This window comes from Durio zibethinus, chromosome 14 (genome assembly GCF_047325235.1).
Source record: "Durio zibethinus cultivar Kanyao isolate XHJ-2024 chromosome 14, ASM4732523v1, whole genome shotgun sequence".
NCBI classification, from domain to species: domain Eukaryota; kingdom Viridiplantae; phylum Streptophyta; class Magnoliopsida; order Malvales; family Malvaceae; genus Durio; species Durio zibethinus.
Window position 1 is genome coordinate 17,962,482 of NC_143175.1, and position 13,581 is coordinate 17,976,062.

Below are 13,581 nucleotides of genomic sequence, written 5' to 3' on the forward strand. Positions count from 1 at the left end.
CAATGTCACATCAGCATAAAAAATTTCAAAAAATTCTACAAAAATTTAAAAAAATTTTATAAAAAATTAAGAATTTAAAAATTTAAAAAAATACTAATTTTTTTAAAAAATTCAAAAAGATTTTCAATTTTAAAAAAAAATTTAAGACAATTTCATAAATATTTTAAAAACTAAAAAAATTAAAAACAATTCTAAAAAATTTTTAAAATTCAAAAAAATTCTCCAAAACTATTAAAACTTCTTAAAATTTTCTTAAAAAATTTCAAAAATATTTAAAATTTATAAACAATAAAATTTTTTCTAAAAAATTAAAAAAAATTCAAAGCAACTTTAAAGAGTTTTGAAAATTTCTAAAAAATTTTAAAACTAATAAAAAATATGAAATATTTTTAAAAATTATAAAAAATTGTGATAATTTTAATAATTTAAAAAATTTGAAAAATATGATAAAAATCCAAAGTATTCAAAAAATGAAAATTTTAATAAAAATTAGATTTTATTAGGGTTCAAAAAATAAAAAAACTAAAAATTAAAAAATCTAATTTTTTTTTTTTGAAAATTTTTGAAAATTTAAAGAGAATAAAATGAAAATTTTTGAAAATTCTGAAAAAAATTCAAGAAAATTTTAAAGCTTTTTAATAATTTTTGAAAATTTAATAATTTAATAAATTTGAAACATTCTAAATATTTTTTAAAATTCTAAAAAAAATAAAAAACTTAAATTTTAATAATAATCGAAAAAATTTCAAATAATATATAAAAAATTAAAATTGTTTTAAAAATTGTTTTGAATTTTTAAAAAATTTTTATGTTTTTTCAAAAAATTTTAGATTTTTTTATTTTAACTATTTTTTATATTTTGTGAAATTTTTTTAATTTTAAGAAAATTTTATTTTTATTTACATCTTTATTTTTTGAATGTATTTAAAATTTTTTGAAAAATGTTGCATTTTTTTTTTGAAAATTTTGATTTTTTTGAATTTTCTAAAAATTTTTTTAAATTTGTTTATAGTTTTTAGAATTTTTGAAAATTGTTTAGAACTTTTTAGAACTTTGCAGAATCTTCCTAGAAGTTTTAGAATTTGTTCATAATTTTTAAGAATTTTTGTAAAATTGCTAAAAATTTTTATAATGTTTTTAGAATTTTTTAAGAAAATTTCTTTTAATGATGACATGGTGGTGATGATATGGCACAATTGAACTTTTTGACACTTGTTAGTATATTATTGGATGTTTTTGTCACATTAGTAAAATTGAATAATGGCATTAGTCTGAGGTACCAATGTAATAACTGAATAAAAATTAAAGTATCAATCAAATAGTTTTATTTATCTAGGTACCAAACTGACAGAAATTGTATAGTTTAAGGGTTATTTTTATATTAATCCAACTTGAAAATATGGTAACTTGATAGTAGGTGTTGTTAGAGATAATATTTCTTCAAGTGAATGACATTCCACGTTCTTGCTGTGGGATTACCCTCACGTTTTGTGGTTTGTATGCTCCAAAACTAGTGATGGAAAAAATCTAATATGGTCATTCCTAGTTTGGTGATAACTTTTTTCTTTCCTTTATCGGTATACTGACTTCTTTATTTTTGAGTACTAGGTCACCTATTTAGAAATATTTGTGTTTGACTCAAGAATTATAGTGTTTGGTGACCTGTTGCACCTTGACAACCTTTTTTACTATAACTAGATCCTTGGTTTCTTGTAATAGGTCTAGGTTGGCTTTCAAGGCTTTTTCATTCCTTTCATGGTTAAATTGTGTTGTCCGAAATATATGTATGCCATTCTAACAGGTATCACTGCTTCTATCCTATATGTTAAAATGAATAGGGTTTCTCTTGTTGTCAAATGGTCGATAGCCTTGATTGCCCAATGTATTCTAAAGGTTTCCTCTACCTAAACCCCTTTTGGTTCATCAAGTTTCTTTTACAGGGCAATTAAGATATTTTGATTCATTGACTCTAATTAACCATTGGTTTAGGGATGGGCCATCAAATTGTGTACTAGAGCTGTCTTAAAATTTTGGCAAAACTACTTTAATTTGTCAACATGAAATTTTGTTCCATTGTTCGCCATGATGGTGTGAGGTAAACGAAATATGCACATTACATACTTTCACACAAAATCTTTCACTTTTTTTTGTACTAATAGCGGTTACATGTTTCACTTCAACCCATTTAGTGAAGTAGTCACAAGCCACGATCATAAATTTTTTTGGAAGATTGCCATAAGGAAAAGACCTAAGATATTGATACCTCATTGCACAAATGGCTATGGACTGAAAATCTGATTAAGTGCTTCCGTTGGTTGTCATAGAGCCTTGGCAAACTTTTGACATTGGTCACATTTCTTGACTAGTTCAAATGCTTCATTCATCATACTAGGCTAGTAATAGACTTATTATCCTTGCCTGTCTTTTATCTTTTGTTGTTCTGGTTTTCTAGTTTGGGTTTGCCAATGTGTTTTGGTAGAGTTTCAGTCTTAAGGGTAAAAGAGCGTTCAATGATTAAATCTTTAATGGCCTAAGCTTTGATAACTTTTCTAGGCTTATACTCAATATGGAATTCATTGAGTTTGACATTCCATTTTATCATTCTTCTTGAAATGTCTATTTTGTATAGTACCTTCTTAAGTGGCTGGTTTCTTAACACAATAATAGTGTGCACTTGAAAAAGTTTCCTTAGTCAACAAGCAACTACTGTTAAGGCAAAGGTAATCTTCTCCAACCTTGTGTAATTAACTTCCCATTTTGCAGTGCCCTACAACATAGTATACTAGGATTTAACTTTTGTTTTCCTTTTGAACTAGTACCATATTTATTGTTTCATTTGCTGAAGCCAAATATATATAGGGGTTTGCCTAAGACAAGACTTAATTAACTTTCTATTTTGCAGTGCCCTCAACATAGTATATTGGGATTTAACTTTTGTTTTCTTTTTGAACTAGTACTATATCTATTGTTTCATTTGTTGAAACTAAATGCATATAGGGGTTTGCCTAAGACAAGACTTGTGAGTAAAAGGGGTGAGTGAAGATACTATTTTAGCTCCTCGAAGGCCTTAAGACATTGATCATCCCACTTAAATTTTGTGGCATTTTGAAGAACCTTGAAAAACGGTAAGTACTTGCTGACCAACTTTGACAAAAATCTATTAAGGTTACTATTCACCTTATTAGTCTTTGCATCTTCTTGGTTGTTCTTAGAAGATTTATATAAAAAATGGTTGTGATCTGATTGTACCCTGAAAAGATATATTTTTTTGGTCAGGTCTAGCTAACTTTTTTTGAGTTATGAAAGGCATCTTTTTTTAGTAAGGTCTAGCCAACTTGATCTGATTGTACTTTAAAAAGAGATCCATGAAACTCAAATATTTGTGAGCCATAGAGGAGTAAACCTGCAGGTCAACAGAAGGTAAGGGAAAATTAAATCTACAGGTCAACAGAAGGTAAGTGAAAATTAAATCTACAGGTCAACAAAAGGTAAGGGAAAGCTATGTTTAGGGCAAACTTTATTTAAACTATAAAATCCACATCCATATGCCATTTGTTTTTAGCTTTCTTTACCATTACCACATTGGTGAGCCATTTTGAATATTTCACTTCTTTGATATATCCTGCTGCCAATAATTTGTCCACCTCTTCTTGGATCACCTAGATATGCGTAGAGAAAAAACACATTTTCTTTTGTCTCATTGGCTTGGCAACTAGATCTATGTTTAAGTGATAGGTGATAATATGTTTGTCAATGCCTACAATATCTATAGTAGACTAGGTGAAGACATCTGCAATCCACTACAAGAATCGATGTAGTGTGCTTTTGGCTTTAGGTTTTAATAAGGAAAATTTTTGATTGACCAACTTTAAGCTAGAAGGATATAGTTCTTATAGTCTGCTCGATAGGGCAAGCCTTGTATTGTCTCATTTCGTCTCATTATAGGTATCCAAGTTGTTAATACTAAGGGTTTGTGCTAGGATAGAGTTAATAACATATGTTGAATGTGGGGGTGTAGGTTGTCCCTTGGGTTGTTCTGTTGGTAGGGGTAAGTGGTGGGGTTTTACTTTCACTGATGTATTTTTTTTCTCTATTAATTGTAAAAAAGTAAGTGGCATTGGCAAGCGATCACCTAATTGGATTTCATGAACCCTACCCTTATAGGTATTGGAATTTAACTTTAAGATATAAATAGTAGTGACCATCTTTGCCTTTTTCATCAATTGCTAGCTAAAAATGACATTGCACGTTGAAGGTTGGTTTACAAGAAAAAAAATCTACCATTGTTTGAGTTTGTTCACTATCTTTCATTGTGATTGGTAGAGTGATAGACTTTTTGACATTGACGAGTTAGTTGGTGAAACAAAATATAGGCCCAAACGGCCTCAGGTCACTGTCTAAAAATCTTATTTACTTGAAAGCCTAGAATTAAATGAGGTCCATTTCACTTTCATTGTCAATCAAGATCCTTTGCACCTAGAAGTTTGTGATGGTTACGGAGACCATGATAGGCTCATTGCCATTATCGAGTAGGATATCATCATCGTCATATGAGAATTCCATTTGCCAATCATTTGTTTATAATTTTTAAGGGCCACATCAATATCCATCACACTACATAACTGGGACCTACGTTTGGATGTTTTATTGGCCTAGTCTTCCATTATGCCCACAATGTCATACATTACCCCTTAAACTGGTTAGTTGTCAGCTGCCTTTGCTTGGTGAATCTATTCTTCATGTTAAGAAGAATTTTCACATTATTGGCAAACGGGCATGTTATTGGTGAATGGGTAGGTGGGTTATTTTGATGCTTATCATAGTGAGTAGGTTGGTTATTGATTAGGCCTTTCAATCTTTCGATCTTTTTTTGGAGTACTATGAAATCATCAGTAGAATGCCCCTTATTTAGTGATAGTTACAATATCATTTTGCTAAGGTTGATTATTTAGTCTTCTAGGTATTGGTCTTGTCTGATGGGTCTTTAGTTATTTTTTTGGGCAGGTCATTATGTGATGGCATTCAAGGTTTTATTTGTGATTTGATAGTGGTTGGGCTATGATTAGAGCTTCAACTTTGACTATGTTGCTAGTATTTTTTTTCTAGGTTGGTTGTGGCATTTACGATTATTATGGAATCGTCAGCTAGGGGTTTTTGTCTGTTTACTATCACCTCATGGTCATTCCTGACACTGATCATGCCTCTCGACTTTGTCTATAGCCCAAAGTTCCTCTATTTCTATAAATTTTTAGGCTCTTTCATAAAGCTAATACAATTATTTAGGTTGAAAAAGTATCTAAGGTGATGGTGTCTTACCCTAGAAGTGAATATTTGAATGGTCCATTATATGTTTAGGTCTTTGATGTCTAGGGTGGCTATTTTAAACCTTTTCAGGTACTACCATAAAGTTTCTTCGAGTTTTTGCTTTACAGCTAACAAGCTTGTAAAGGAGCATACTGTGGCCCTATTGTTGAAAAAATAGGTCAAAAACTGCCTATTGAGTGTCAAAGTTATCAATGGTTGCTAAGGCCAATGAATAGAACCATGTACAGGCTTTGTCTTGTAAAGTTGTTAGAAATGCTTTGCATTTAATTGCATATGAGGCATTGTAAAGGTCTATGAAGGTCTTGAAATAGTCAAAATGGTCATTTAGGTCAATGGTTTCATTGTAGGATTCTTGGGGAAGTTTAAGTTAGGTGGAAATGCCAGCTTGTCTGATGAAAGTGGTTACAGGGTTGTGCCCATCTTCTAACCATTGTAGATCCATGTTCTTTTCCTTCTTGATATCAGCTAGTTCCTTTTATAGGGTAGCCACCTGCCTTGCTAGCTCACGTTCCCAGTTGAGGTTAGTGGGAGTTTGGTTTTGTGTTATGGGTTTGGTGAGGTAAATGTTGTCTTGGATGGTTGAAGGGAACTTTTATCATGCTGGGGAAGACTTGGGGTGGTTCTCGAAAGGAAGAGATAGAGCTTTCTTTTAGGTATGGTCTTTTTTGTAAGGTTGCTAGGTGGCTTGCTATTATTGTTGGAGTAATATTTGTTGGTAGCTACTTGAACATTTAAGAGTTAGATTTGGGTCATTAAAGCATGGTAAAACTTTGATGGAGATTGTTGAATGTTTGTTTGGTATTTGGGGATTTGTGGAACTGCGAGTGTAACTTGTACAATGGATGTGGCAGGAGGAATATTTTGCCAATGAATTGCATTAATTCGTTGTGAAAACTGGACTTGCATAGAGGGTGGCATGGAGGTTGGGTTTGAAGGTCTAGCAGTAGTGGTGTGGACCAATAGGGGGTTAGGGTCATGTTTGGAGATAAAACTCCTATTAAATTTTGGTAATAATCCATGGCTACGTGGTTTAGGAATTCAACAACACTAGGTTGCTAGGAAATGGGAAAATGGAGTTGTATCGTGGTGTCAAAGAACCTACTCATTAGACACAAAAATATGAAGTCACCACCAATCTTTTTTTATTTAGGTGTGAGTGATCATTTATGTAAATCTATCGTTTTCAAGGTTATCATAACCTTGATAAAGGGTCTGTAAAAAGAATATGTTCTAGTCTATATCAACATAATTAAATTTAGGAGTCGATTACATATAAATAAGATTTTAACACCCCCACAATGCTCAAAATTGGTACAAACTAGTCTTATGTTATCTTATCTAAGCTGCAGTTAAAATGATCTTTATTACTTATTTTTATTAATTTTGATATTTAAATATTAAAAAAAAGTCTTTAGGTTTTCACCAAAAAAGAAAATTTTCTCACTTAAAAAATATTTAAGATAAACTCGTTTATTTGAAGAAGTTCCGTCGTTAGATTTATTAAATATTTTATGAAAATTAAATTTTAATTTTTTTATTCATTTACAAAATAATTTCATACAAAAATATTTAAAAAAATCATCATAATGTCATAAATATATCATACAATAATAATCATGTAAAAATTTTATAAAAATATGCAAAAATATCATAAAAGCAAAAAAAAAAAAAGCCTAGTCATCGAAAGTCAACAACCAAATAAGTCAGTTGGAAAATGGATTTCAAACGAGTCTTAGGTCAAATTTCGGTAGATGCAGATTGGACTTCTTCTTTTCAAACGGTGCCGTTTTATCTTTGATTTAAAAACCAAAATTCATTATTTTCCCCCTATTTCTTACTGCTACTCTCTTTCTCTACAAAATCTACCCTCTCCATTCTTTCTAGAATTATTCAAACCTGCCAAGAACCAGCGAAACACTAAACCCATATCCTAGTAGCTATTACCGTCACCACCACCACTAGTCATCTCATCTATTCTAGAAACCTCTTCTTTTTCGAATCTTTTTAACCTCTTCTTTTTCTGTCCTAGATACCTGAAACCTCAGCCACATCTTTTTAAATTTCTAAACTTTGAACTGAAAACCGAATAGCAACGCAGACGTTAATGAATTTCATCATCATTCAACCACAGCCAGCCTTCTTCCTTCTCATTTTCTTCGTAAGGTTTCAACAAAAAGCCCTAAACAAATTTCTGGACTTCTAGCTCTAAACCTAAAAAATCAATGTTTTAATCATGTGATTACTATATATTGTTAAATGTCTATGTTGTTGTTTCTTGGAGTTGATTAGTGTCCCGTCTTGATTCTTGCTACAGGAAATAGGGCTTTGTTGGGAACTACTTCTGGGTTGTATCTTGTTTGGTTCGGTTGTTAGCTCTGTTTTTGCTTGTTGAAGCTCTCTGTTTTTGCTTGTGGCTCGCCTATCGTTGTTTCTAGGTTTGTAGATGGGTTTGGTAGCTTTTTTGTTTGGAGGCTAGTTATTGGAGTTGTGCGTTATAAAATTGCTTTAATATGTTCTGCTTGACATTCTCTTTGCTTACTTTGGTGTAGGAAACCTAGACACAAAATCCTATAAAAATTAAACCTAAATACTTCAAAATTTATTGCCCCATAATTTCCCCCTTTTGGATCCTTTTGTTTGATGTTGCCTCCTTGCTTGCTTGTTATTGCCTCTAATTTTGGGTAATGCTCACCTAGCCTTTGATTACTTGGATTTTTTGTCCTTCCCCCATTTGTGTTCTTCTTCCTTTATATTAGGGCTTAATAGCTAACTTTTGTATACTAAATCAATGAGAATATTTGAGAAATCAAATATGCAAACAAATTTCGATTCTGATTTTTATTCGGTCCTAAGTTTTTTCCAAAAATTTCCAAATTCTCTCACAATACCAATAAGCTATTCTTGATTCTCAAATTCAAAACTTTCCAATTTTCACATTCTCAAGAATCCAAATCCAAACCCGATCCTACTATTGACCTTGATTTTGACCTAAAAAAATAATAAGAAGAAGAAAAAAAATAAAAGTGTTAAGCCATTTTATTTTGGCTTAAAATTCAATTTCATAATTAAAGCCCAATCAAATAATTTTGAACCCAATTTTCAAAATAAAATTTGAGACCCATTAATATCAAAAAATCTCATATCAAATGAAGTGTCTATAGGCACAAATTATTGATGGTGTTTTTAGGTATTAGCTCAAAGGACGTAGTCTATAAGTTATGTGGAGGGAAACTGGAACTTGCAGCAAGAAAGCATGGTTAAGAGGTGTTGAAGTTGGCTATCTAGGAGACGTTTCGACGTGCAAGTTATTGAAGTGTTCAAAGGTTTAGTGAAGAAGAAGATAAATAGTGAATACTGAGGAAGCTTCAAGAAGAAGGATACTTAGTTCATACATACTTGGGCCATATTTTTACCTTATATATGAGACGAAGGGTAGCAACATGATTAGGACAGTTGACAATTGATAATGAGTCTACATGAAGTTCAAAGAGGGGTTATGTGGGTGATTGGAGGTTATTTTAATGATTCCATATAAGTATGGGTTGCATTTAATGATTTTAAGCAAGTTGGAGGTCGATTGTGCTGTTTTAAAGTGATGCCTTAATGGGACATTAGTGGAGGTGTTAGACAAGTCTTTCTTTGGTGAAGGACAAGTTTGTTTTATTGTGAGAAGTTTGAATTTCGACCCTCACTTATGGTGATGTGGCTGTTGGGCATGTGTTGGCTACGAGGTCATAAAAATTGACCTTGTTAATTGAATAAATAGGTATAATAAAATTCAATTTCCTTTTGAGTAAAGGGACTTTGCTACTTTCTTTTTTTTGTTTAAAATTTTCTAATAGGGTAACCAATAAAAGAAAACTATTGTTATTTGTTTTGCATCCCATAATTAAGTCCTTTTATTAGATCTGGCAATTCGTGTCATGTGTTTTGTTTTGTGTCAGACATAATTTCAAACATCATACGTATAATTTTGATACGAATATGATATAAATATTTAAATGACACGAATAATTTAAAGACGAACATGATATATTTATTATATGTATTACACGTGACATGACACGATTAATACATTTAAAATTAATTTATTTAGCACAACATGAGTAATATGACAAGACACAACATGATAATATAATTAAACACGAATAACACGATTAGATATGATTAATTTATTTATTTAAACAAAAATTATTTAAATTATTATTTAAATAAAAATTATTTAAAAATTAAATATTTATAATTTTTTTAAACATCGAAATGATACAATAAATATGATTATTAATTTATTTAAAAATTAAATTAAAATAATTTTTATAGTTTATATGTTATATATGTTTGTATGAGAAGTATCGTGTTTTAAACGTGTCATCATTATTTGATACGAATATGGGTCATCATTATTTAATACGAACACGATACGAATAATGTTAAGTTTTAATTGTATCGATGTGAAATATGATTACATTAAACTTATTCACAATTTTTTTTTTAGTATTATTTTTGTATCATGATATTGTATTTAAAATTATCAAGTTTATTTTTTTATTAACTTTTGAAATTTTTTTTTATTGTTTCATCCTTAAAAAAAAAAAATCCAGAAAAACATAACATAGAAGGCAAGTGAACCACGAAGTAGTGTATATGCTGAAGTCCCGTTGGGGCAGATGGAATTGAAATGTTGTCCATTGACATATATCTATTTAATATTTATATAACAAAAAATTCTGTTTGCATATGAAAATATGGTTTGCAGTATTTTGAAATATCTTGAGGATTTAGAGAACTTTTCTCTTTCTTATCAATATTATTTTGGATTTATATTTGATATATTATTAGTATATAAATTTTATATATTATAAGTGAATTAGATGATATTATTTCATTAATAATGTGAATTAAATGATGATATTTTATTAATAAATTAATTTTTTTAAAAAATTAATTTTTTTTATATTTATTTTAAATATTGATATTTATTCATCAATAAGATAATATTATTTTACTTATTGATAATATATAAAATTTATACACTGATAATATATCAAATATAAACTTTATTATTTTAGTCTATAGCAGCTTTGGATTTAATGCATTTTTGAGATATTTCAAATTATTTCTTGAATGTTATTGAGATTTTAGATTACAATTTCAGCTTATTTGTTGATTGTCTTAATATAAAAGTTCTACGTCACTTTCACTTGCAGTCTCACAGTTAATTCCTAGAAAAGGCGAGCTCCACTATGCAATTTTTAAACGACATCGTCCTGTGCAACAGTTCAAGTCCTCCTTTGCAAGAAAGCTTAGAGTAATTTCCCACTGTATAGATTATTAATAGTCAAACCACGACCTGAAACACATTGAAGAGAAAATGGGAAAGAAGAGAAGGATCAAGAAGAATAATGAGAAGAAACAGCCGCAGGATCCAGATGATAACCGAAGAAAAAGTTCAAGGTAAGAACTTAAGTATTTTTCTTCTGAATTTTAACTATTGGTTCAATCCTGCAACAATTGGAAAAGGAAAGTCCTTTTAGACCAATATATTTTTGTATTTGAACAGGGATTTGAATATAGATGATTTTATCAGTACTTTGCATAATGATATTCTTCACCAAATTATTCCCTTACTCCATAAATCGAAGCATCAAGAGAAAGAGCATAATCCTGATAATATCACCAGGAACACTGCCAAGTGAGAAGCTCTGTATATATATATTGGATCTTATTATTTGTTATGATCAGAACTAATTTTGACATGATCAAATATTGTTTTTTGAACAGTAATATGGATCCTAATGATTTCTTCAGTCGTTTGCCTAACGACATCCTTTACCACATCATTTCCTTGCTCCCTTTTGAATCCGCTGTACGAACCACGTTTCTTTCTACTTACTGGAAAGATCTCTGGAAAGGGGCTTTGTTGACTTCGGTTCGTGGTGTAACAATTGAAGATGCTATTACTGCTATATCGAGCTTTCTTGATGATTTTATTGTACACCATATACCAAGAAATAACTGGGGGTTCAGATTCGAGTTTGGCCATGGTATAGTCGTTTTAGGTGCTATTGCGCCTAATAATACACTTTCGCTTGATTTCTCTGCTGGTAAACAAGAATATGCAAGGCCATTTGATTGGTTGTTGAAGCTGAATCTTTCATCGAATCACCCATTGCATACCCAACAACCATCTTTTAATGAAATCAAAGTAAAATCTTTGTACCTAGTATCAGTAAGCTATCCTTATATTGAGGCAGTTTCTTCTATGGTGTCGAATTTCCCTTTTCTCCAAAGTTTGACTGTCGCCAAATGCAATGGATTACGATCTTTACAAATAAAAGAGGCTAGAAGGCTTCACAAGCTAGTTGTCTTGGACTGCCCCCAATTAGAATCTCTCAGTTTTGAGGCTTCCTCTTTAACGTCTTTGCATTATCGAGGCAGATTAGTACCTTATGAGTTTAAAGCCCCTAATAATTATCGTCCTTTATTGCGCTTGCGGTCTGGTCTGTCTGCCCTCAAAATCTCTCTTTATGATGCCATGCTTGATTTCAGACAAGGCCCTCCTATCTACAATAGCATCAATTGTGATAGCCTCAAGTCAATCCTTGACAGCATTAAAGGTGTTGAATCTCTAACATTTTGTAGATGGTTTTTGAGGTATGTTCCAGATCTATCCACTCTCAAAAAAGATTTTTTTTAGGCTTCTGGACTCCTTAACATTCATTACTCAAACTTTTATTTTGTTCTAACTTCTGCAGCCATTAATCTCCTACATGCTACCATCTTTAGGTAGAGACTCTGGCTTTTGTCTCTACAGGCTGAGAGAGCTGTGGTGGCTTGATTGTTCAATGGAGAGAGACAATGTTAATGCCCTACTCTGCTTTCTTAAACTCTGTCCTGGTCTGGAAAGGATTTATGTCACTGTAAGTCGTTCCATTTTCATGATATTAAGTAGAGTGCTGGGAAAAAAAAAAAGCTGATAGAGGGAGAATGAATTGTACTTCTATTTGGTTAAAAATTGAATGCTTCTCATGGTAGCAACTCAGAAAAATGTAACAATTAATTGACAATTTTGATACTGCTCTTCATCAAACTTGCAGATTGATCCTGAAAGCTATAACATGAGAAGCACAAAAAAGTTACCAGCTAAAGTCAATAGACTGGAAAAACTTGAAGATCTTGAGCTCCTGAAATTAGAAGGATTTGCAAATGAGAGCAAGGAGATTTTCTTTGCAAAGAGGCTTAGACCTTTATTCAGACTGAGACCAGTGATCCTAGCCAAGTCTAAGGGGGCTTGTTTGCGGCGTCTGGTTAAAGTACCTGAGTTGGAAAAAGAAGGGAAGTATCCATACAAGTTCAAAGAGGTTAAAAATTTTCATGAAACATATCCTGATCATCTTCATATGAAGCTCTAACCGTCTCATGATTGGTGAAACAGATGAAGGAAGGGAAGATTTCATTTGAGTTTGAAGAATGCATTAGTGACAATTCGTATAAACATAAACATGTTCATATGCGTCTCTAGACAATCAATTTAGATGCCATGAAGCTTCTTCGTTAAATTTTTGGATGGTATAATTTATTTTTGAAACTAAATGACAATTAATAAAAATTGAAACTAAATGACAATTAATAAATTTTTGGATGGACATTAAGAATGATGTCATGAGAGTAAAAACATAGATAGCAGCAAGATTATTTACTAAAATGGTAAAATTGGAGTTGCAGCAATGAGATTAAAATTAATTGTCAAATATGCATTTAGACAGGAAAATAATAGTGATGACACTGAAAAAAATGAAAACTAATCACACTAATCTAAAAATGACTTGTTAATTATTTTTATGAATATTTTAATTTTATTTAACATTTAAAATCTTAAAAATTATATTCCATAAAAAATTAGTACATATTAAATTTATGCATTTATTCAAATGTTTTAACTATTTATTTATTATATAATTATAGAAATTCATTTAATACATTAATTAAATAATTTGAAAACTTTTAAATAAAAAATTGAAAAGTAAACTAACAAAAAGAAAACAAAAATGCTAAAGTTAAAAAAATAAATAATTTGATCTACCAAAAAAGAATAAATAATTTGAAAAAGTTTTAAGTAAAAAATTTAGAAGTAAAACAAAATAATAATAAAAAAAAAGGGATCAGAAGTGTAATTATTAAAAAAAAAAAAAGAAAAAGAAAAAGAAAGGATTAAAATGGAAAGAGAGCTGCTATTGAAGGGAAATTCTTCACTGG

At 30.4% G+C, this 13,581-nt stretch overlaps 1 protein-coding gene across 1 annotated transcript; it reads left to right on the plus strand.

The window, feature by feature from the left end:
• The first annotated feature begins 7,197 nt into the window (after nt 1–7,197).
• LOC111294153 (F-box protein At2g39490-like) lies at nt 7,198–12,955 on the plus strand. The gene is made up of 6 exons (XM_089742978.1): nt 7,198–7,760; nt 10,533–10,779; nt 10,886–11,017; nt 11,107–11,983; nt 12,081–12,245; nt 12,423–12,955. The coding sequence occupies exons 2-6, from the start codon at nt 10,697–10,699 to the stop codon at nt 12,735–12,737; spliced, it is 1,572 nt and encodes a 523-aa protein (XP_089599104.1). The 5' UTR covers nt 7,198–7,760; nt 10,533–10,696; the 3' UTR covers nt 12,738–12,955.
• The last annotated feature ends 626 nt before the right edge of the window (nt 12,956–13,581 follow it).

What these genes read in the sequence shown, in the direction of transcription:
- LOC111294153 (XM_089742978.1), top strand. Translation starts at nt 10,697, where the DNA reads ATGGGAAAGAAGAGAAGGATCAAGAAGAATAATGAGAAGAAACAGCCG. An exon ending in AACCGAAGAAAAAGTTCAAG is followed by an intron (nt 10,780 to 10,885) that starts GTAAGAACTTAA and finishes GTATTTGAACAG; the next exon opens with GGATTTGAATATAGATGATT. An exon ending in GTAGATGGTTTTTGAGGTAT is followed by an intron (nt 11,984 to 12,080) that starts GTTCCAGATCTA and finishes TAACTTCTGCAG; the next exon opens with CCATTAATCTCCTACATGCT.